Source organism: Mus musculus, chromosome 3, assembly GCF_000001635.26.
Source record: "Mus musculus strain C57BL/6J chromosome 3, GRCm38.p6 C57BL/6J".
In the NCBI taxonomy this organism is placed as follows: Eukaryota; Metazoa; Chordata; class Mammalia; order Rodentia; family Muridae; genus Mus; species Mus musculus.
Window position 1 is genome coordinate 135228562 of NC_000069.6, and position 24933 is coordinate 135253494.

The window sequence follows — 24933 nt, forward strand, 5'->3', positions numbered from 1 at the left end:
CCACAGAGCAATTGTGATAAAAACTGCATGGTAATGTAATATTTTATATAAATATATGTATAGTTATTTATACTTTGCTAAATATATTTTAATAAAATTAAAGTTCTCATACTTACATACAAATGTAATTTTCTGTTGTTGAAGCTACTTTCAAGTTTGCTGCATTTATGGTTAATATAACCCAATATTTCGTAGGTAAATACAAAGACTCGGGCACAGGAAATGGAAAAGGATCAACTGGCCCAGCTTCTGGATGAAAAAGACTTGCTTCAGAAAGTTCAGGATGAGAAAATTAATAACCTGAAGCGGATGCTGGTGACGTCATCTTCTATTGCATTGCAGCAGGAGCTAGAGGTGTGTGCAAGATGGCAGCTTGCATGTGGGAATAGAAAACAGAACAGGCCCTTTCTGTCTGCTTAAGGTTTAGTACTTTTTCTCCATTGCTGTGGGATCTTGAGAAAACCTCGAGCATTCTGTGTATTTGCAGTCTATCATCCCTACCTGAGAAGTGAGTTAGAATTACCACTCTCCAACTCTCTAGGCTGTCGGTAAAGGCTGTCGGTAAAGACTGTCTGAACTAAAATTCTTAGAAAAGGCTAATAACATTTGTAAGATGACTTATAAACTAAAATCTCTAGTGTAAGTCACTAGGTTAGAAGATCTGTAGATATTGAAGAGCTATTGAATAGCAAGAGATGAATAGGGAACTGCTCAATGGAAGATGCTTGAAGAGAAAGTACACATGATCAGAATCTTAGAGGGTTGCAAGTACAGGATAGACGTACTTGGACCTTAATTAATGCACAGTGGCCAGGGCATAGCAAAGCACGTTGAGGAATTTGAATGTGGCAATGTGCTAAGGACAACAGAGCCTTATAGGTGGCATCAAAATTGCAGTTTAGAAAGGCATAGCTACTGTCTGTATCTCTATCAGATAAGCTGACAACCTCTGAGAACTTTGACTCTGGAAGGGGAGTAAACTGGAAAATTAGAGAAATAATTGAGAGAGAAACTAAGCAGGACTTAGATGTTTGGGGGTTTGTTCCTTGGCAGTGGAAACAGTATAGCAGTGACTTGTTTGCAAGAGCAATCTTATGTTATGTGGTAAGGGCGAAAACTGCTTTACAGAGTCAGGGTGAACTGTTGGATATAACAGAGAGGCACAGTCTGCGTAGGAGGAAAGAGATGAACTTAATTTTAGAATCAGTACTTAATCCTATAATTGACAAATGCGCTTAAATTTCTTTCTTGTTTGGCTTCCTGGAATTTAACCCAGGGTGGTCTGTACAGTGTAAGTGTGAGCTCTGTGACTGAGTTCAGTGTGTTCTCTTGGAATCCTCAAATAAACCTGACTTTTATTTCTATCATGGTGTTTAAAATAAGTAAAAATATAAAAAATAAGAACTAGTTTCCTTGTTTTATTTTGTCTGACTTTAGGTCTGTTTGAAATAATTTTGATTTCTTTAGTTATTTTTTGTTTTTTAAGATTAAAAGGAAACGAAGAGTTACTTGGTGCTATGGCAAAATGAAGGATTCAAACTATGAAAAGGAATTTAAAGTCCCGACAAGCATAACAACAAGAAAACGTAAAACTTCTGTGACTTCTTTGAGAGAAAATTCTCTCATGAAGTTCGGAGAGAGTGGTGAGTACTGTTTAAGAAGAGCCACGTGACATCCTATTTCTGTAAATAGACCCTAAGGGCACTAATAGACACATGGTTCAATAAAGCATGCATGTCAGATGTGGCTACATGGTGAGCATTCATAAGCTTCTGTTAATTCCAAGTCCCTTAAGAATGATGCGTTGTCAGTCAAGTGTAGTACCGTCAGTTTATAACACCAGCACTGGAGAGACGAAGGCAGGACTGCCAGGAATTCAGAGCTAGCCTGAGTTACAGTAAGACCCTGTCAAAAGCAAAATAATACACTGTAGTTTAAACATACAAGTCAGGAGTTTGGGGTGATTTTTGCACTTATGTTCAGTTAAAATGGTCCAGTGTTTGCGTAACATCCAGCTAAGCTTATTCTAGTTTTCAGACTGTTATTTATATCAAATACATAGGACAATGTTTCAAAATTATTTCTCCAGCATTGTAGTCATTTTTAGGGACATTTTAATGTACCGATAATGGTCAAATCTCAGATGTAGAATTTGTCATTTTTATCTATATTGTTTCAAAGATCTTTATTACAAATTCCAGCTAACTCTTTTATATATATATATATATATTTTATTAGATATTTTCTTTATATACATTTCAAATCCTATCCTGAAAATTCCCTATACCCTCCCTTCGCCCTGCTCCCCTACCCACCCACTCCCGCTTCTTGGCCCTGGCATTCCCTTGTACTGGGGCATATAAAGTTTGCAACACCAAGGGGCCTCTTTTCCCTGTGATGGCCATCTTCTGCTACAAATGCAGCTAGAGATACGAGCTCTGGGGGTACTGGTTAGTTCATATTGTTGTTCCACCTATAGGGTTGCAGACCCCTTCACCTCCTTGGGTGCTTTCTCTAGCTTCTCCATTGGGGGCCCTGTGTTCCATCTTATAGATGACTGTGAGCATCCACTTCTGTATTTGCCAGGCACTGGCATAGCCTCATACGAGACTCCAGCTAACTTTGTTAATTCATACAATAATAAGACCCATGGTCACATCTGTTGTTGACATGTTCTTGGCATTCCTACCTAAGTATGTTAATATGAGTTTACATTTGGTCAGAATTCTTTATTAATCTCATTTTTATTTTAAGCAAAACTTAGAGTAAATCTATTCATGATGTGCATCTTTTCTACTTACAGCAGCCTCTTCCGAGTTTGAAATGTTGAATAACACTCTTGAGTCATTGGCTGAGGTAGAGTGGAGCTCGGCAACAACGCTCCTAAGCGAGGTAACATTAACAGTCCATAGAGTGTCTGCCCTTAGGCTTGTGTTATTTAGGGCTTTTTTTTTTTTTTTCCTTTTTTAAGAACTTTACGTGTGTGCATGTTTTGCCACTGTGTTTATATGTACCACAGCACATCTGGTGCCTGCAGACTCAGCAGAGGACCTCACATCCTCTGGAACCAGAATTATAGATGGTTTTAAGCTGCCTTTTGAGTGTTGGGAACAGAACCCGGAGTCACTAGAAGAGATGGCATATCAGCCGCTGCATGTAGATCTCTTGCTAGATGTGCTAACAACTATATCATTGTTAACAGGTCACCCTGCCTGACTCAACATCAGAGACAAATTTGATCCTAGGGAAGACAGTTTTCCTTTTATATCTGATTGACAGCTGTGTGATATCTAGAGCTAGACTTAGCATTGTGGAAAGCAGGTGTGGGCTAATCGGTGGCAACCTGCTTACAACTCTTACTGTCAAATCTTAGGATCTATGAATAGTTTTAAGTTTTATATTTTGAGAAATTTCTTGAGAGTAAGACTGATTTAAAAGTGACAAGAGTCTCAGGTGTACAGTAAAGTTGTCTAAATGTGTGCAGAAAAGAGGTTTTTGCTTTTATTTTGGATACATCATCAGTGCTTCCTGTAGTTCTGGCAACTACTAATTTGCTGACAACCACAGCAGAGTGTCTGTGTTCCTCACACATTCTAGGATTTGTTACTTTAAAAAATAGATAGAGGGCTTGGAGAGACGACTCAGCAGCTAAGCACTGACTGTTCTTGCAGAGGGCCCAGGCTCAGTTCCAACGCCTACCTGAGAGCTCACAGCTATCTGTAACTTCAGTTCCAGGGGAACCAGCTCCATCTCTGACCTCCACAGGCACATGCAGTATGTGCTGACATATGTTCTGGCAAAGTACTCAGGCGCCTTTAAACTAAAATTTTAAAAAGTGACTCAAGAAAAATAACAAAAACAACAAAAATAAATAACTAAAAATCCTATATTAAGTTGTTTTCCCCCTCTGTTATAGTTTTTATCAAAGTAGCATAGAAAATAGAAATGAGCTTGCCTAGGGATAGCGTGGTTAAACATGGTAACCATTACAAGCTTAGAAGTTAGTCCATGACATTTCTGTTTCTTTCCAGCGCTCTCAGAAACAAGTCAGGCAAGCAGGCGAGTGAAGGGTTACTGTGGGGATCATGTGGACTTCTCCTGTTTTCACAGTCAATTGGCCTTTCCCTGTCTCTCACAGGCAGATTTATTACTTAATGATCTTCAGCTAATCTACCTGTTCCAAGTTAGGGAGATTACACAAATGTTGAAGAAGATAATGGCTTATATCAACTGGGTCAAAGTTGAGTTGATTTTCAGTTAGTCTACATTTAAGTAAGCAATTAAAAAATATTTCTGCATTTTCTCTGACTGGAAATTTGTTTCTGTTTCCAATAGGAAAATGTAGAAAGTGAGTTGAACTCACTTAATGCTCAATATAATGATCTGGTATTAGACTATGAACAGCTCAGAAGAGAAAATGAAGACTTGAAATTGAAATTAAAAGAAAAAAATGAGTTAGAGGAATTTGAGCTTCTAGAACAAAAAGAAGAAAGAGATCAAGAGGTAAGAGAAATAGAAATACTGAACTTAAAACATGTTTGTCTAAAGCATCATTCTCATAAGACATTGATTTCTAAGGTTGAGGTGTTGCTGGTTCTCATGTGCCTATGCAACTTAGAGAATTTGAACAAGAAGTAAATTAATTTCAATTCTTTTTAAAATAGCCAGATTTGTTTTCTGATGCACTTATAACTTGTTTTTGTGGGTTTGGGTTTGTCTAGATGGTACTTTTTGGGTTGTTTGACTGTCATGTTAGTATTTATTACATGTAGGTGTGTGTCAGTGTGTAAGTGTTTATTAGGTATGTGTATGTTATGAGTGCGGCTGCCCAGAGGCATCAGATCTAGCAGAGCTGCAGTTGCAAGTGATTGGGAGCTGCCTGACAATTGGGGGATGCAGGGAACCAAACTTAGGTTCTCTGGAAGGAGAGCGAATCCTCCTGACTGCTGAGCCAACTCTCCAGTCCCTACTTCCTGGAGTTTCAGATTCAGGGGTGCCCTGTGACAGTAGTTTGAACAGGTAATTCCCAATCCCTTATGCTGGGTGTCCTAAAGCAGTAAAGAATGCTTTCTCTGCTTTTCCTTCTCTCTCTTTTCTCTTTTGTTCTTTTTTTTTCTGTGTTAACAATTAATTGATCTGCTGTTTCCTGTCCATGTGCTCTCTCAGATGCAACTAATGCATGAAGTTTCCAACTTAAAGAATTTAATTAAACACGCAGAAGAATATAATCAAGACCTTGAGGTAAACATTTATCTTAGTAACTACAACTTAAACTGCATGTAATTAAACAAGACTACAGAAAATAGAGGGATTATATTTTAAATACTAGGAAATTTTAAATACAAGTATTTCTTATTCTAAATTCAAATCGTGTACTAAATTGAGTTTCACTGTTCTTTGATTTTTTAGAATGACCTAAGTTCAAAAGTGAAGCTTCTTAAAGAAAAAGAGGAGCAGATTAAGAACCTGCAGGAATACATAGATGCCCAGAAGTCAGAAAAGATGAAGATAGACCTGTCATACACATCGGTAAAATCTAGTTTTCTTTTGATGTGTGATCAATTGGGCATTTCTAGTATAGGATTATAACCATCCTAGTAAACGGTTCTGTTGTAGAGCCAGCTATGCACCAGGCTTCATTATAGTCAATTTCAAGATATTTAATATGAGCATAATTCTTCCATTGATTAATGAACTATTAGTGTCATCTACTTTTTACCAAGAGAGAGAGTTGAAGTAGTTACTTCAATAGTTTTGGTTTTTTTTCTCCTCTAGGTTGGTAGGTGGGTTGGTTGGTTGGTGGTTTGTAGGTGGGTTGATTGGTTGGTGGGCTAGTTAGTAGTTTGATTGATTGGTTTGTTGATTGGTGGGTGGGTGAATGGTTGGTTGGTTCAGTGGTTGGTTGGTTTGAAACAGGGTCTCACTGCATAGCTCTGGCTGGCTTGAAATTCAGTATGTTGGATAGCTTGCCTTTTAACACAGACATCCACCTGCCTGTGTCTCCCAAGGTCTGGGATTAAAGGCGTGTGCCACCATACCTGTCTTCAGTTTTCTAATAAGCACTAACCAGCTTCTTAAATTGTATGTCCAGATGTGCTATTATGATATAGGAAAGTATGGCCAGAATTTCTTATCCTAATTTCATTTGTTTGATTAGTAGCATAGCTTCACATTTGATCATCTAGGAATAACTTGTATATATGTTCTCCAGCATAATTTGCAAATTTACCAAACCTGGGTCTCCTAAGGATCCCTTTTATCATCTGCCTAGGACGCCACTGAAGACCTGAAACAGGCGATGCGCACCCTGTCTGATTTGGACACAGTGGCCCTTGACGCTAAGAAAGAGTCAGCCTTCCTTAGAAGTGAAAATCTGGAGCTGAAGGAGAAAATTGTAGGTGACTTTTCAGAGTCTATGACAGCAGAGTTGTAGTGCCACAGTATAGTACTCTGTAGTCCTGGGGATCAGTACAGTGCTGCCAATTTTTCATGTTTTTCCAATAGAATGAACTTTCGGATTCCCGTAAGCAAATGGAAAGTGACATTCAGATGTATCAACGCCAACTGGAAGCAAAAAAGAAAATGCAAACTGATCTGGATAAGGAATTACAGTTGGCTTTTCAAGAAATATCAAAACTCAGCGCCCTGGTAGATGGCAAAGGTATTACACAAATTCAGACATCTGCTCCCTGACTTAAAAACTTACCCAAAGGAATTGAGAATGTTCCCAAAATTAAGTGGATGCTAAGTTTTGAGTTAATATTCACAAAGGTTGCCATGGCACCATGAAAGGGTTTAAAAATACTTTTCAAATACAGTAGACATGACTTGAGAAAAGTTTAAATCTATTAAAGGTTTAAGTCTATTAAAAATTAGGTCACTTTTGTCAACATAGGTTTACTGTCTAATTTGGAATTGGAGAAAAGGATTACTGATCTCCAAAAAGAACTAAATAAAGAAGCTGAAGAAAAACAAACTTTGCAAGAAGAAGTTAACTTGCTGTCGGAGTTGAAATCTTTACCGTCTGAGGTGGAAACGCTGAGGAGAGAGGTGAGCAGACGAGAGGCACTGTAAACAGTGTGTGATGGGAAGGAATGGAATTCGTGCTCTCCCGGCCCTTACAGGACGGGGCGGGAGAGAAAAGCAGTGTTGCCAGGGTATAGTTGACAAAGTGCTTTGTAACACATTCTATGCAGCAGCTATGTTTGGTCTTCTAGTATATTTACACAGCTTAGCTTAGTCTTCCCCCCACTTCTTGATACTAGTCATATCACTGTGTTGAAGACAAAAGACTTTAGAAGATAAGAATGCCCATGATCTCAGCATCCAAGAGACTGAAGTGGGCTCACATAGTGTTACTATGACAAAACAAACTGTAATGCAAATAAACAAATGTCTGCACATGCTTAGCTGTACATGGGACATATTTTCTATGCCCTCCCAGGGCTCAGGGAGCATCAGCAAGGAGAGGATGGAAGGATGGGTAAGGTTGAGGTGCAACATCACAACTAACAACTCCTGTTAACTCCAGCTCCGAGGACACTTGAAGCCTTTTTCTGGCTTTCCATGGACACTGCAGTACACGGTGCATAGACATACATGCAGGCAAAACACCCAAACACGTAATAAATAAATCCCAAAAAATAGCAGGTTGACAGTTAACGGTGACCATTTTTGGGGACACTACAAGATTTCCAGGTCAGTAAATGAGCCTGCAAACTCATGACTGCCGACTTCTTTCCCTCTCTGCCTTTTTAAAAGAAATGAAAGGGCCAGGGGTTTGAGTGCTTACTATAGCAAACATCTTGCTAAGGAATTTGCAGACATTCTTTCATTTATACTGTAAGCCAGTGGCTCTGCAGACCCTTCGGGAGTCAACCAACCCTTTCATGGGAATCACTTAGACAATCTACACGTCACATATTTACATTATGATTCATAACAGTTAACAAAATTACAGTTATGAAGTAGAAACATAATTTTATGGTTGGAAGGGTCTTCACACAAGACGAGCTATATTACAGGGTCACAGAACTCGGAAAGGCTGTGAGCCACTGCTGTAAGTGTTTAACAACTAAGTCCCTTTACTACTACTTAGTACATGAGAAGATCACTGGATCCTATTTTCAATTCCCATAAAACAGTTGTCAAGCCAGTCACTGAGCAATACAGACCTGCCTCCTAAGCCAGCAGCCATACTCTGTGTTCTTGCCCTTCTGTTTTGGGGCTTTTTAGCTCTTTCATCTTTCCCTTTCAAAGTGATTAAGCTATCCATAAATCTGTTGTGGATTGTTTAATTATTTAAATGATGCTTCTTAAATAATTTGTAAAAGCATAGTTTATCCATAGGCTAAATTTTTAGAAATTTGAATTGCAATCAGTAACTTTTATTGGGAGGAGTAAGTCAGACGTTGAGGAAAACCATGAAGTACCTACCACATGGTCATATTAGAAAATAACCCAGCACTCAGGAGGTAGAGCCAGGCAGAGTTTTGGGATTTCAAGGCCAGTCTAGTCTACAGAGTAAGTTCCAGGACACCCAAGGCTACACAGAGAAGCCCTATCTCAAACAAAGAAGGAACTTTGAAAGGCTAGGTAAGGAGATAGTTACCTGGTCACTAATCTGAGTCAGCTGTCTCTACCGACACTTCCTCAATGGGTTCGTTCTTTAACTGGATCTCAAAGACATGAGAAAGATAATGGTGTGCTTATAAATGCTAAGGGAAGAGTCCATGGCAAGAACACTGCTGTCTATTGTAGAGCTGAATGGTTGCATGCTTGCCTAGTTTGCAAGGCTCTGAGTTCCATTCTCAGAGCTGCAAATTAGAAATAACCACCATTCCTTAATCAAATTTTCACTTAAGTTAAAATTTTCCTGAAACTTGCTTCAGGGTATCTGTTTATATTTGGTAACAGCCCTAAATTTTACTTCTCTCCCTAGCTGTATGAGAAATCTGAAGAGCTCCATATAATAACCACAGAAAGAGAGAAACTGTTTTCTGAAATGGCTCATAAAGACAGTAGGATTCAAGGTTTACTTGAGGAAATTGGAAACACTAGAGATGACCTTGCCACTTCCCAGCTGAGTCGGAGGGGCAGTGATGGAGAATGGCAAGCCCTGGAAAGCCTGCACGCAGAGCTGGAGCACAGACACGCGGGGGTCCTGGAGGAGAGAGAGAGGCTGAAGCAGGAGATTGGGGCTCTCTCCAAAGAAGCAGAAAGCCTGGCTTTCAGTTTGGATTCCGTGAAGGCCGAGGTTGGTGCAACTCTTGACAAGAGGAATGTCTGCGTGTGTGTGTGTGTGTGTGTGTGTGTGTGTGTGATACAACGTTTGGCTTTTACTCTATCACACTTTTTCTTGAAAGCTTTCTCACAAGACTCAAGAGCTTGAGCAGAAAACAGTTGAGGGTCAAGAAAGGCTAAATAAAATGGAGGCGCTGAGAGAAGAGTTAGAAAGCAGAGACTCCAGCCTGCAGTCTGTAGAGAAGGAGAAAGTCCTGCTCACTGAGAAGCTGCAGCAAGCCTTGAAGGAAGTAAAAGCCTTAACCCAAGAAAAGAAAAACCTGAAGCAGCTCCAGGAGAGCCTGCAAACTGAGAGAGACCAACTCAGAAGTGACATTCAGGACACTGTGAACATGGTAAGGTTCAGATGGTGAGAACTGCAGGAAGTCTCATTAAGTATGACCAAGTAGTCACTGTAAGATTGGTGTGCTTCACAGTCTAATGAAGTGGTTTTCTCTGTCTCTTACACAGAACATAGATACTCAAGAGCAGTTACTAAATGCTCTGGAGTCTCTGAAACAACACCAAGAAACAATTAACATGCTGAAAATGAAAGCTGCTGAGGAACTATCCGATAATTTGCATGTAAAGGACAGGGGAGGAGCTAGAGATGAAGCTCAGCAAAAGGTAAAGACGAGCCAATAACATGTGGGCTTCCGACAGGCTTCTCCAAGCTCCTCCTTGAACAGCCTTGGTTTCCCCACAGTGATGGACATAACCTGTAAGATAGATAAACTCCCCAGGTTGCCTCTGATCTGTTTCTTCACAGCAACAGAAACCTAAGTAGGACAATACCCAAATGAAGGATGAAAGTGGGGGAGTAGAAAATACAAGAAATTAGGATAGCAAAATATTTCCAGGAAAAAGTATGATTGATATAAAAGCCTGAGGTAACAGCAGTCTTTTAAGGTATTTATAAAACCTCTCAGTGGATAGGAAGACAGAATTGGAGACTAGACGACACAGGAGAGTTGAATACGAACAAGATCATGAACAATCTATCAAAACCCCTAGAAGCCTGGACCTTTTACAGGAGCCCTCTTTTAAGCTTGAAGAGGGTGCCAAGCCACTCCACCCTGTTGACTCAGTTGCCCAGGGAATCATTTTATCAAAACACATGTATTATCTCTAACACGTATTACTTATGTCACTTTCTTGCTGCTATCACAAAACAGTGTAACAAAGCAGTTTAAGGCGCCATCTGTTATTTCGCCTCACGGTATAAAAGGTATAACCCACCATGTTGGGGAAGTTATGGCAGCACAAATGTGAGGTCTCATCCTGTTCCTATTCAGGAAGCAAAGACAGATGAGGCTTGGCTCCCTCTCTCCTTTTAATCAGTGCAAGGCCAGCTCGCTCACTCTAGGCCACATTCCCCACTTTGGAATAAAGTATTTTCTTCTTATTCCAACCGTCAGCACTCAGGGAAGTAAGTGATGTCTTCAACATCCCTTTTGTAGCACAAAATACTATCATACAACTTGGGAAGTATTTAAGAAAGATACATAGACAAGAAGGGCATATGTCTTGATTATCTAATCAGTTTGAATAAATGAATGAACACCGAGTTGGTTTCCCTCACACACATGAAAACTGCAGTGTGAGCTGCCACCTGGGCACTTCTGGCCAGTGAACAGGCCTAAGAATACCAGCTCTGGCACTAGACCACTTGAACCCAAAGCTAGCTGTCTGTATGCTCTCTGCATGATCTTACATAAATGAGTTTACCTCTCTCAAATTTAAGTTCCATCATCACCAAATATGGATAATAATAATACCCACCTCCTAAGGGTTGCAGAAGAGAGTCAGTGTGTTGATAGGAGACTAGTACTTTGTACTGAATATAAGCGATGCTTTACTAATATTAAAGTAGTTGTTAACTACTTAAATTCTTCAATGCATTTCTGTTTTAGATGGATGGCATAGATGAACAGAATGAGAGTGCCCACACATTGCTTGGTGGTGGTAAGGACAATGAGGTAACTGAGGAACAGAGGAAAATCGACTCTCTAATGCAGGAGAATAGCGGACTCCAACAGACACTGGAAAGTGTTAGAGCAGAAAAGGAACAACTGAAGATGGACCTAAAGGAAAATATCGAAATGGTAGGATCTAGCTCTCTATAGTTAGCCATAGATATGTATCTTTATTTTAGATCTCAGTAACATTATTTGGGTATAATCTGTATACAGTAAATACATCATGGAAATAGATGGTTATATGACTTGACAGATGTCTCTGCCTAAGTTAGAACTACTAGGTGTTCTGTGTTCACCTGGTAATAACTTGCCAGATTGATTTCCAGATCAGTTCTACCATTTGATATCCCCATCAACAAGGAGAATTCTGGTAGCTCCCCTCCCCTCCCCCGCACTTTGTATTTATTTACAGTCTGACTTTAGCCGCTCTCTGGGTGATGAGCCTATTTTACTTTACCTTGCCCTAGTAACAGAAGATACTGAGCGTGTTTCGTAAGCTGAGTAGCCATGGAAACCCTAGTGACTTAGTCCCTTAAGGTTGTGTTATAGTTGATGGCTATTATACGTAATTTGTTAAGTATGTTCCTGAATGTTTCTCTTTACTATTGTAGCTTCTAGTTTTGTTTTAAATCATTGATGTCTGTCAGTATTCCCATATCTGGCTCAGTTTTGTATTTGTTACAAGGCCCTATAAATCTGTATGGGTTGAAATTAATAATTTTGGAAATTCACTGTGGATACGATACCACCTGACACTTTATGCTATTTTAATTTTCTATATTTAGGATTGTCTGGTTTATCAACAAACTGAATGAAAATTAACATGCAAACACAAAGTATATTCTTTCCCTAATTTGATATGTTTTGTTGACCTTCATATACAAGCATGGTGCTATATGATCTTAATAATGAATTAAACCACATCTGCCAGAAAAGAGTGGGAACCATCATTGATCAGTGCTTGAATCCAGTCATGAAAGCTTCAAAGGAAAAATGTGGCTTTAGTCTCTTTGGCCACTGACAGCATACTGACATCTCTGTACAGCTGCCTTTTGCTCTGTAGTTGCACTTGGATTTCTTCATTTTTGAGTCAAAAGTCATTTCTGAGTATTTTTTTAACTCTAGAGTATTGAAAACCAGGAAGAGTTAAGAATTCTTAGAGATGAACTGAAAAGACAACAAGAGGTAGCTGCACAGGAAAAGGATCATGCCACCGAGAAGACCCAGGAGCTCTCCAGGACGCAGGAAAGATTGGCAAAAACAGAAGAGAAGTTAGAGGAAAAGGTGAACTCCCACACTCTCTTCCCGACTGTTTGTTCTGACTGCACATTTTGCTAATGAATTCTGATTCCTCTAATCTTAATATCTCCAACTTGAAGAATGCTAACAGTTTGATATATATTATGGGAAGCTAGGCATGGTGACTCAGTTTGGAGGCTGAGGCAGGGGGATCTCTGTAAATATGTTATTAGCCTGGGCTTCCTACTGTGTTCTAAGTCAGCCTGAGCTATAGACTGAGACTCTGTCTCTAAATAAACAAATTATGTGTGTATATTATTCACTTATTTATATCATGGGGGATTATGATTGTTTGGAACTTATGTTTATATACTTAACTAGTCTCTTGGCTTTTTAGTTTAATTTTTTTCATTTCACCTTACTCCATTGATCAAATTATGTAAGTTTCCAAGGTAATACCAGAATTACCATAAAGTGGCTTACAAGACAGAAATGCATTCTGTTACCGTTCCTTCTTGTTTGTGGTGTCTGTTCTTTGAGACAGGGTCTCACTATGTAGCTCTGCCTGTCCTGGAACTTATTACCCAGACCAAGCTGGCCCCTGACTCGCAGAATCTTTAAAAGTTGAAGTGTCAGTGTCATTCCTTTTGTTGGCTTAGGGTAGAGTTCCCCCCCCCCCCTTTCTTTTTTTTGCTTTGACTGGTATCTGGTATCTCCAAGCTGCCCTGGAACTCCACTAGTCCACTGTAATCCAAAGTCTAGCCTTGCTGTTTAACCTAATGATATCTGTAAAAGTCCCCTTTCCAAACAGGTTTACATTCTGAGTTTGTAGATAGTCTTGAATTGTTTAACCCACCATAAGCATTATGTCTAAGGGCTTATTACTGCTAATGCTGCATATCCATTTCCATTGTGGTAGACGGTGCTCTGTTAATGGTATTACATAAAAATCTGACCAAATATCAGCAACATGATAATTATAAAAAATTGTTTCTCTTAAGAACCAGAAACTCCAAGAGACACAGCAGCAACTTCTTAGTACACAAGAAGCTATGAGTAAGCTGCAGGCAAAGGTGATTGACATGGAAAGCTTACAGAATGAATTCAGGAACCAAGGATTGGCATTGGAGCGTGTGGAGACAGAGAAACTGGAGTTAGCTCAGAGACTTCATGAAAGTTATGAGGAGGTGAAATCTATAACCAAAGAAAGAAATGATCTAAAGGAATTGCAGGAGTCATTTGAAATAGAGAAGAAGCAACTTAAAGAATATGCAAGGGAAATAGAAGCCGCGGTAAGTAATATCAGCCATTTCTTTATCTGGTAAATGTTTCTTTAATAACCTATTCTACTGAAAAGAGGGAGGCAGTATTGGGTGAATACTACAAAATTCCTTAAATTTCACTTACTGAACAAGGGCCTACAAACAAAAGAAGAACTAAACATTGCCCACGCGAATCTAAAAGAGTACCAGGAAATCATCACAGAGCTAAGAGGAAGCATTTCTGAAAACGAAGCACAAGGAGCAAGCACCCAGGACACGGCAAAAAGCGCCCCTGAGCTACAAGGAGAGGTATCCATGTCTTCATGGCCTTCTCCACTTCTGTCTTCTTTCTCCTTGGAAGGAAAATAGATGCATAGTTGCAATTTATTCACTGGGTAAGAGTTCAGCAGCTGTCTACTGTGGCAGACACAGTCTGGGCTGGTGCAGCGTACACTCTCAGAACTTGAGGGTAAAGCAGGAGAATCAGGAGTTCAAGATGAGCCTGGACTCCACAGAAAGTTTGAGGCTCGCCTGAGCTATGGAAGACCCTGTCCCTAAAAAGAAAAACAGTGATAACAGAGGGACAAAGAAAGACCCATATTGGTTGTAGTCGAAGGAAATAGCAATAAGTAAGCAGTCAGACGAGTAAGCCACCGTGACACCGGGATAACTGAGCCAGTCCAGTTTTAAAAACTACTTTCTGCCAAGCATTGAAACTTGTATAATAAAATGGTTCTTTTTCTCAATGTGTATACACATCTAAACAATTCTTCGATTCTAATGTCGTGCCTATAGAAATATGCAAAGTTACATGGCTCCATTAGCAACCAGGATGAATGGGGAGTCAGTGTGCACACACAGAAAACTTGGATTCAGCAAAGGATGGGGAGTGTATGTATACACACATATACACACAATACATATATAAAGTATACTATATGTACTACATATATTCACAAGGACCTATGACAACTTTTATTTGCTTATAATTCGGGAACCAGTTAGAAATTAAGCCTGTAACTCACTGAGTTAATATTGTGATGATATATTATATAAGGATTGGTTCACTTTGGGTCTAAGCTGACAAGAAAATCTGACATACTAGATGGTAGGTAGAATCAAAAGGGAGTAAGAGTGAGTGCAGAAGAGAGGCTTGTGATCCAAGGGAGACTGTAAGGTTCAAGGTCACTGTCATTGCTGATAAGATTGTCCTGACCTTTTCCATCTAAAAGTTGTAATCTCTAGACCGTAACCTGTGCTTTGTGAATGTCACAAGGTTCCAGAGCAAGAGCTGCTTCCTGTTGTCAAAGAAGCCAGGCACAGTGCAGAAAAAGTGAACGGACTGGAGCCAGTGGGAGCACATTCCAGAACAGTGCACTCCATGACAATGGAGGGCATAGAAATAGAAAACCTCAGGCTGACCAAGAAACTTGAAGAAAGTCAGATGGAGATCAGCTGTCTCACTAGAGAGAGAGAAGACCTGAGAAGGACACAGGAAACACTTCAGGTCGAATGTACCCAGCTGAAAGAAGATGCCAGAAGAACTTTGGCTAATGTGAGTTGTTTGTTTACTTTTGATTTTTTTGTTTGTTTGTTTTTTGGATTTTTTGGTTTTGTTTCTTTTGGGGTTGGGGGGGTGGGTTATCAAGACACTGTTTCTCTGTATAGCCCTGACTATCCTGGAACTCACTCTGTAGACCAGGCTGGCCTCAAACTTAGAAATCCACCTGCCTTTGCCTCTCAAGCGCTGGGATTAAAGGCGTGCGCCACCACTGCCCGGTTACTTTTGGTTTTTGAGACACAGTCTCATGTGACCAAACTTGGTCTTAAACTGATAATTCTTTGGCCTCCCCTTCCCCAGTCCTAGGATACAGTCATGTGTACCACTTTGCTAGGACAAAATAAGTTCTTCTTCCTACTTAACTAGTGCTATTTCAGAAACACATTGCTTGTGTCACAGTTAAAATCTCACTATTAACTTTCTGCAAATATTACTTAATCATAGAGTAACTAGAAACAGAATAATTAAAAATGCAACTGAATATAAAGAAACAATGAAACAACAGAATCTTTTTTTTCTTGAGTATTCAAAATTGACTTAGAAGGATCAGTGCTTTAATCACAGAAAAAATAAACCAGAAAAAATGTTTTTTCTTTGAAAACACCTTCCCACCCCGCCCCACTGCCTGCCATTCCTCGAGATAGGGAGCTCTGATCTGAGCACTGAGGCAGGGTTTGTCAGAATGAGCACTGAGGCAGGGGTATTAGACTGGAGCCGAGACAGCACTGTATTACGGGCAGCCCAGGACAAGTTGCCAGACCCGTTTCTCTGTAAGTTATTACTGTCGTCTCCATGGCTGCTGTTGGAAACAGGAAACCATTCTTGCTCTGACTCTGACTTCCCTTCACTCTATAATGCACTTTCCAAACCTGGGGGTGGGGGCCGGTGTACACGTACGTGTATGTGTGTGACCAACAATAAACCTCTCCCATTTTTTATCTATATTACCAATACCCTAATGCACCATTTTCTCTTTCTAGCTCCCCACATTCATTTTGTTGTAGATTTATTTTTGTTTCATGCATATGTGTGTTTTGCCTGCTTGTTTACCTCGTATGTGCCTGATACCCAGAGAAGTGATGAGCATCCATGTGAGTGCTAGGCATTGAGCCCAGGACCTAAACATGTGCTTTCTTCCACTGAGCCATCTCTCCAGCCCCAATACGTTCATTTTTATGCATATCTAACAAAGTTCCCATCTGAGCATAAAGTGTTTTCCTTTTTAATTTGTTTACTATATACTGTGGCTCTTTAAAAAACTAGAAGCTACTGCATGGGCCGTGCGTCCCAGGAGCATGGCCAGCCCTGCTGGTTGCTCCCCTGCCGTCCTGTGATGTTCTCTCCCAATCCTATGTGCTGCTCAGCTTTTAATGCTCTGACCATCTGCCCGCCTGCCTGCAGCACTCATATACACACCTTTATGGAACCCATGTTTTTCTTCTACAGCTGTTTTCTGTCCCCTAGGAAGCCTTTCCTAATGACCCATGATGGTAAGTTTACATCAATGTCCTGAATAGCCTCTCTCCTCTGTCTGGTGAGATTTAGCATAGTATCTGTCTGGTTTTCTAAAAATATGATTATGGTTGAAGTCATGGGTGTAGGAAACAAAAAGATGCACTATTTTATCTCCAGCCTTTATCTAGTGAGATAAAGTGACCCTTAGTTAAAACATGAACTGGGGCTGAAGAGATGGCTCAGGAACATTGGCTGTTCTTGGATAAGACCCAAGTTCAATTTCCAGCATACACAATGACTCACAACCATCTATTCTCCAGTTCCAGGGGCTTTGATATCCTCTTCTGGCAGGCACAGTTGTGGTACACAGACAAAATACCTGTACATATAGGTTTAACAAAAAATGTTTGTATGTGGGTGGGTGGGTGTAGGTGTAAACATAGGAAAACATAATAACTGGGGAATGGGAGAGTGTGGAAAAATTAGTCTGTATTGAGCCATTGGGTCCTATCTGTTATATTTAGTCATCAGATGTATTGTCATGGAATTCCCCTAAGATGCAAGAAGGTCTGCACAAACAGAAATAGCCCCACCATGTGGAAAGGAAGGACAGTGCAACTACTAAAGTAATGGATGAGTGAGGTTGGACAGCCAAGGAACAGTACAATGGCAGAGAGAAGGAAGAGAAATGCTCAAGTTAGTAAAAGAGCAAATATTTAGGATGCAGCTAGGGATTATGCTAGTTTAGTAAAGATACATTTATAGATTATCCTCCAAGATCTATGACATCACTAGCCCTAAATAGTTAACTTAGGTTTCCAGTACCAGATATTATTTCCATCTTGTTGAGCAGGTCTTAAGTCTAATTAGAGAGTTGTTGGTCACCACTACCAGGGTGCAGTAGTGGTTGCATGCCTATAAGCAGAAAGGTGAATTACTGTGCCTGCCACAGGTTCTCCAGGCAGAACATGGGCAGTCACAGCATCTCAGAAGTCACAGATAAAATAGTTTCCTCTTTGCACTGTATTTCTCAAGATCTTTTATAAGCAAACCTTTTTCTTATGACTAAGTCTTTTCAAAAAGGAGTTAGTTATAATGTGATGGTTATATTTCTATAAACATCTTATAATTTTCTCTAATGCTAAAGCATCTAGAAACTGAAGAGGAACTTAACCTTGCTCGTTGTTGCCTGAAAGAGCAGGAGAACAAGATTGACACCCTAATAACGAGCCTCTCGCAGAGGGAAACTGAGCTGTCCAGTGTGCGAGGACAACTAGCGCTGACTACTGCTGAACTGGAGAGAAAGGTAAGTTGACGGGGAGAAGCCATGGGGGGAAACCCGAAGGAGACTGTGTTTGAATACTGAATTATGGTGAAACCTATTTTGTATTTTGCCTTAAAATGGGGGGGGGGGGGCGGGAATATGAGAATATACCTGTATATGTTGTGCTGATAACTTATTTATCCTTGCTTGAAGGTTCAAGAACTCTGTGAGAAACAGGAAGAACTTACTAGGAAAGAAACTAGCGAGGCTCAAGGGAAGATGAGTGAACTAGAGCAACTCAGGGAGCTGCTGCTTGCCCAGGCCTCGGCACTGCAGAACGCAGAGAGTGACAGGCTGCGGCTGAATACACAACTGGAAGAAAGTCAAGAGGAAATGAAAACTCTAAGGGAGGAAAGAGAAGAGCTGAGAAGAATGCAAGAGGCTCTTCACGTGGAAAGTGAGCAGCAGAAAGAAAGCATGAAGGAAATCAGCTCAAAAGTGAGTCTCTGCTGCTGCTACTGACTTGGGGGAACAGAGTGAAGCTGAGATGGCTCTGGTGCCACCTATTATATTTTTGAGATGATAAAGAAAAAGGAATTTAAAACTATTCACGTGCACCTGGGTGGCTACATAAAAACTTTTGCCTTGATTTAGGAACATTTTTTCCTTTCTCTTAAAAAAGACAAAACCCACTTCTGTGTGTGCCTCAGACCTAACTTGTCATATTTTCTCAGCTCCAAGAACTACAGAACAAAGAGTATGAATGTCTTGCAATGAAGACTATTAATGAGACTCAAGGAAGCAGATGTGAAATGGACCACTTGAACCAGCAGCTGGAGGCCCAGAAGTCAACTCTGGAAAAGGTGGAGATGGAGAATGTAAACTTGACTCAAAGACTTCATGAGACCCTTGAGGAAATGAGATCTGTAGCAAAAGAAAGAGATGAGCTTTGGAGCATGGAGGAGCGCCTCACAGTAGAGAGAGACCAACTGAAGAAGAGCCTTGAAGAAACAGTAACTAAAGTGAGTGCCGTCTTTCTGGCATGGTGCAACCTTAATGTCCTGGAGACCACTGGGCTTCAGGGTGGGCAGGAGTATAGACTTGGTCCTGAAGAGTTTAGATGTTACTTTTTACATTGTACACATTCACACAATTGTGCAAAGATAGTTGCAGATATTTACTGTTCACTAGTAGGGACTGGTAAAATAAGCACAGCAGATTTTAGTCATGGAACTCAATACCTTAGCTAACAAAGTGGGCGTGACACGGCATGGCGGTGTCTTAACCTGGGAAAAAATAGGCTGACCGTGGTTTATTGAGATTCTGTGGTCACATCTAAAGCAACTCAAGGGAGTGGAGCCTTGGGAGGCCTTAGAGAGGAAGGATGAGAGAACTTCCCTTCCTTTTGTTTACCTTTCTCTTTGAAATGTATTTCTATCCATGTCTTCTTTCTTTCTCTAATTAAGGGTATGGAAAAAGAGGAAGAGCTAAGAGTTGCGCATGTGCATCTGGAAGAGCACCAGGAAACTATCAACAAGCTCAGAAAGATGGTGTCTGACTACACAGATGAAATATCACATACTCAAGGGGACCTAAAGCACACAAATGCCGTTGTAGAAGCTCAGGTATTCTTTAATCTGAATAATCGCCATGATGAAACAGGATGTGATCATGTCTAAATCTGAAGGCTCACGTGTGCTGATTCAGTTTTAAGACTGTTGTTTGTATTTTTTTGTCCGTTTGTCCAACACTCTAACTTATTATATGATTATCTTAAGAACCAAGATCTCCGGGAAAAAGAACATCAACTTTCTCAAGTAAAAGCTGATCTCAGAGAAACCGTGGATCAAATGGAGCAACTGAAGAAGAAGCTCGAAGCCCAGAGTTCGACTCTAGAAAGCAGAGAAATAGAGAAGTTAGAATTGACTCAGCAACTTAACGAAAACCTTAAAAAAATAACACTTGTCACTAAGGAAAATGATAGCCTAAAAATTATGGATGAAGCCCTCAGGGAAGAACGAGACCAGCTACGGAAAAGTCTTCAGCAAACAGAGGCAAGGGTAAGTCCCTGCTCTTCTCTGGCAGGTCTCTGAGTCTCCACCCAGGAACAATAAGTCGTTTAGATAGGCAATTTGATATTAAACTTTTTGAATTCAGCACTTTTTTATAGAATTTTATCCTAGATATATCTAGATTCTGTTGTTAGATATATATGTACATGAGTGTATACATAAACATATGCATGAATAGACCCTAAAGTTGATGTTGAAAATAGGAAGTGGCCTAAGTGTATCTTAGGAAGAAACTGGTAAGTACAAGCAATATGCCAAAACGTTGTACAAAAATCATCTGTCTCAGTATCGTGTTCTGCAACTCAGAAAAACATTACGCAGGAAGCAGTTTGGTGAGTAAATTATGTGCAGTGTGTTGGCTTCTTAGAGTAGGAGTCTGGGGAAATGGGAAGAAAAGGACTGATTTTAACAGTGAGGATTCCTAAGGTGTAACAGCAGGCCCCGTGATGGGCTTTATCCGGTAAAGCATTGGCTGCACAAGCCTGATGACCTGAGCTCAGTCTCAGGAACTCAGTCATCTCTGGGAGGGAAGGAAGGAGGAAGGGAGAGCAGGAGCCTGTCTGTGGGAGGGAAGGAGGGAGGGCAGGAGCCTGTCTGTGGGAGGGAAGGAGGGAGGGAGGGCAGGAGCCTGTCTGTGGGAGGGAGGAAGGAGGGAGGGAGGGCAGGAGCCTGTCTGTGGGAAGGAAGGAAGGAGGGAGGGCAGGCAGACACCATAGACTGTCCACTGACGTCAGGGGACGCTCCCACACGAGTGGTGGTGCTGGCGGGGGTGGTGGTGACTTGAGGTAAATATTTTGAAAGAAAAGCAGACTGATAGTAACACTCAGTAATATCTGCTTGCTTGTACAGTGGTCCTGAGTTCAGTCACCAGGTCCACAACAACAAAAAAAAAGAAAAACACGATTGTTTTTACTAAGGAAATATATCACTTAATTTTTAAAATGATTCTTAATGTTAAAATATGTCCCTTTTTTTTTAAGGATCTGGAAAATCAAGAGAAACTAAGAATTGCTCACATGAATCTAAAAGAGCACCAAGAAACTATTGACCGACTCATGGAGACTATGTCTGAGAAGACAGAGGAAATATCAAATATGAAAATGGAGTTAGAAAATGTAAACATGAAATTACAAGAAAAGGTATTGACTGGGCATCTCATTTGTTCATGCCTTAAATCCTTTGGGGGCATAAAGGTTCAGCCACACTGAACAGTTGGACGGTGTTCACTGTAAGCCTGGTGTTTCTGCTCCTTGGGTGTGTACAGAAAAAGACAAAGAAAATTCTTCTAAACAGTCTACAAGAATATTCATAGCAGCTTCATTTGCAATAGTGGGAAAATGAAAACAACCTAAATACCAGCAGGTGAATGGATGACTACATTGTTATCTGAAGTTCAAAGAAAACAGAACTGACAGGGATGCTAAAGGTCAGAGTAGTTACCTATGTGTGTGGTTGGTGTGTGTGTGGTTGGTGTGTGTGTGGTTGGTGTGTGTGTGGTTGGTGTGTGTGTGTGTGTGTGTGTGTGTGTGTGTGTGTGTGTGTGCGCTGAATAACTGAGCCGGGCAGTACTGGCACACATCTTTAGTCCCAGCATTTGAGAGTAGTTACCTATGTGTGTGGTTGGTGTGTGTGTGTGTGTGTGTGTGTGTGTGCTGAATAACTGAGCGGGGCAGTACTGGCACACATCTTTAGTCCCAGCATTTGAGAGGCAGAGGCAGATAGATCTCTGAGGTCGAGGCCCGCCTGGTATACAGAACAAGTTCCAGAATAGCAGAGCTACACAGAGAAACCCTGTCTAGGAAACAAAGAAGAACGAACTGAGCTCTACATTAAGATTAGTGTATTTATGTGTGTGTTATACCTCAAAAGAGAACTGGTGCCTTTAGCAGAACATTGATATGAATGATCACTGTCTCAGTCAGTTTAGAAACTTCTCTCTCCCACCTCTTGTGCATAGTGAGAGTAAAGGCGGGTGTGACCGCATTTGTGCATAGTGAGAGTAAAGGCAGGTGTGACCACTCTTGTGCATAGTGAGAGTAAAGGCAGGTGTGACCACTCTTGTGCATTGTGAGAGTAAAGGCGGGTGTGACCACTCTTGTGCATAGTGAGAGTAAAGGCGGGTGTGACCACTCTTGTGCATAGTGAGAGTAAAGGCAGGTGTGACCACTCTTGTGCATAGTGAGAGTAAAGGCGGGTGTGACCACTCTTGTGCATAGTGAGAGTAAAGGCGGGTGTGACCACTCTTGTGCATAGTGAGAGTAAAGGCAGGCATGACCACTCTCAGCAAAAAGGGTTCTTCATCTTTCTTTTAAAATAGTTCATGACCTGGTCTGGAGAGATGGCTCAGCAGCTAAGCGACTCAGTATCCATGTCAGGTGGCTCAAAACCTGGCCCTCCAACTCCAGACACTCCTTATAGTGAGCGCCTCACCTACACACACACAATGGAAAATGAATTAAGGTTTCTGAGCTGGAGACATGGCTCAGTAATCCTCTTTAGAGGATGCTGGTTTGATTCTTACAACCTATGTGGCAGCTCACAGCAGTCTTCCCTCCATTTCGCCCTCCATTTCTGGAAGACTTTCATGAGTACCTGTATCCATGCGGTATATAGACTAACAAGTAGGCCAAAATCCCTAAAATAAATCCATAAAATAAAGCAATAATAAAAAATTAAGTCTAAAAAAATCAAAATTCAAGGTTTCTTTTAAAAGAGTCTGAAACCTAACATGATTTCATGTCTTCAGGTTCAAGAACTTAAGACAAGTGAGCGTCAACGTGTTAAGTTAAAAGCAGATGCCAGTGAAGCCAAGAAGGAGCTCAAGGAGCAGGGCTTAACTCTGAGTAAGATAGAGATGGAGAACTTAAATCTCGCTCAGAAGATTCATGAGAACCTTGAAGAAATGAAATCTGTAAGAAAAGAAAGAGATGATCTAAAGAAACTTGAGGAGATACTCAGAATGGAGAGAGACCAGCTCAAGGACAACCTGAGAGAAGCCATGCTTAAGGTAAGTGTGCGTCCTGTTTAGAGACACCACTCTTGAAGATGCAGGATCCGTAGGTGCGCTCCTGCGCAGGCGTTCTCTCTCCCTTTCCCTCTCCCTCCCCCCCTCCCTCTCCCTCTCCCTCTCTCTCTCTCTCTCTTTCTCGTGTCAGTCTTTCTGTCTGTCTGTCTGTGTATCTGGTACCTGCAATGGCTAGAATCGGGTGTTGGGTCTCTTGGAACTGGAAACAGCTAGTGTTCTCTACTGCTGAGCCGGCGTCTTTGCAGCTCAGCAGTGTCTCTGCATTCCGTATGTTTGGTTCAGCAGTGTCACTTCCAAGATTGACCTTACCAGTGTATTCGCTGACTGGGCAAGAATAGAACCTTGTTGAGAGCAGAGTGGTTTGTGGTGACCAAAATCTAGAAGCCAGCCACGCATCCAACTGTAGGGCATACAGGATTCATCCATATGTTGGAATTCTAAGCCTAGCATTACTTATGTGGTACTGACCTTAAAAGACAGTGATAGAGAAAAAGAGAAAACAAGTCCTGGAGTTGAGTGGGTGCAGCCCCGAGAGGAAAGGTAGGGCCAGAGCTGAGACTCCGGGTCCTTTGGCCCTCTTGTACCCAGGCATGCTGTAGAGCTCGTTTCTGAGTGCGGATTTTTCTTCAAGTGTATTAAAAGTAATTACTCATTAAGAAGAGATAATGAAATGCATAACTAGGTGCTGAGGGTTTTGGTATCAGAAGTGGTTGGTTTTAAAAAGGTTTTGGGTAGAGTAAAGCTCAAAAACTTGAATTTGAGAGAATTTCAGATTATGGATTTTTAACCAATAAAGTCAAGACTACAAACACTGTAAAATCTGAAACACTGAGCATTTCAGATAAAGATACCTGGTATGTGTATATATGTTTATGTATATACATACGTATGTACATATGTGTATATATATATATATGTATATGTGTGTGTATGAATGCATTTGAAGCAGTTTGAGGCCCGGAATTTGCATATGCAAAGTGTTGGTGAAAAAAGTTACATTTAATTAAGAAAGTTTACAAAAACCTTAAAGCAATAAGAAAACAGTGAGCTAAACAGGATAAAAGATAAAGGAGTCTCTCAAAATGGAAAAGGATGCCGAGGAAACATAAACTTAACAGTAAGAGTAAGATCAGATCGTCCTCTGCTTAGTTGCCATAAGACTGGGCTCTTGAGGGTAATTACCAGTGCGTTATATATGTCTGGATTGGGGGTTGTTGGTCTCCCCTCTCGCCTACTACCCCCCTTTTCTTTTCTGGAAACTTCTGTTGATAGTAAAATATTCTCACACACAAAAAAAAACACAAAGGCCACAGTGCGTCTCAGAAAAGTCCTCATTCTTAAGAAAAGGTTGATTAGGTACACCGCTTCCCTTCTAAGTCTCTGACAGCAAAGAGAAGCTAACATTATTTTAAGTGAAAAAGGATATTTCAAAGACTGCATTTGCCAAAGGTTAAATGCCTCCATTTCCTCTATTAATAGACTTCTAGAAATCAACAGGCTTTCACTGCTGAAGTTAGAAAGAACAAAGCAAAGTAAACATGAAAAGGAAGGTTTTCTTTCACAATATTTCTTTCACAATACCTCTTTTTCCCTTTGATTTAAGTTTTTACTGCATTATGATATAAAAAGTTAATTTCAATTTATCTGAATTTGTTAACATTTAAAAACATATTTTGAGTAAATAGCCTTACATCACATTCTTCTTTCCCTTTTGTACCCCAACTTCTCCAGAGAGCCCTCTCCCACTTCAAAACCTTCAATACCTTTCATTTTTTATTCTTTAAATTTTATAAA

General features: G+C 40.6%; 1 protein-coding gene across 1 annotated transcript in view; it reads left to right on the forward strand.

Moving 5' to 3' along the window:
- Cenpe (centromere protein E) overlaps positions 1–24933 on the forward strand; it is a 60978-nt gene that overhangs the window by 15999 nt on the left and 20046 nt on the right. Inside the window, exons 13-36 of the mRNA NM_173762.4 lie at positions 196–354; positions 1487–1643; positions 2804–2892; positions 4336–4503; positions 5167–5241; positions 5410–5529; positions 6272–6394; positions 6505–6661; positions 6896–7050; positions 8942–9256; positions 9366–9638; positions 9754–9909; positions 11196–11387; positions 12387–12545; positions 13502–13792; positions 13916–14071; positions 15039–15317; positions 17926–18084; positions 18256–18540; positions 18777–19064; positions 19509–19667; positions 19821–20102; positions 21095–21253; positions 22861–23121. Coding sequence (NP_776123.3) covers positions 196–354; positions 1487–1643; positions 2804–2892; positions 4336–4503; positions 5167–5241; positions 5410–5529; positions 6272–6394; positions 6505–6661; positions 6896–7050; positions 8942–9256; positions 9366–9638; positions 9754–9909; positions 11196–11387; positions 12387–12545; positions 13502–13792; positions 13916–14071; positions 15039–15317; positions 17926–18084; positions 18256–18540; positions 18777–19064; positions 19509–19667; positions 19821–20102; positions 21095–21253; positions 22861–23121 — 4617 coding nt within the window. The remainder of the gene's footprint in view (positions 1–195; positions 355–1486; positions 1644–2803; positions 2893–4335; positions 4504–5166; positions 5242–5409; positions 5530–6271; positions 6395–6504; positions 6662–6895; positions 7051–8941; positions 9257–9365; positions 9639–9753; positions 9910–11195; positions 11388–12386; positions 12546–13501; positions 13793–13915; positions 14072–15038; positions 15318–17925; positions 18085–18255; positions 18541–18776; positions 19065–19508; positions 19668–19820; positions 20103–21094; positions 21254–22860; positions 23122–24933) is intronic.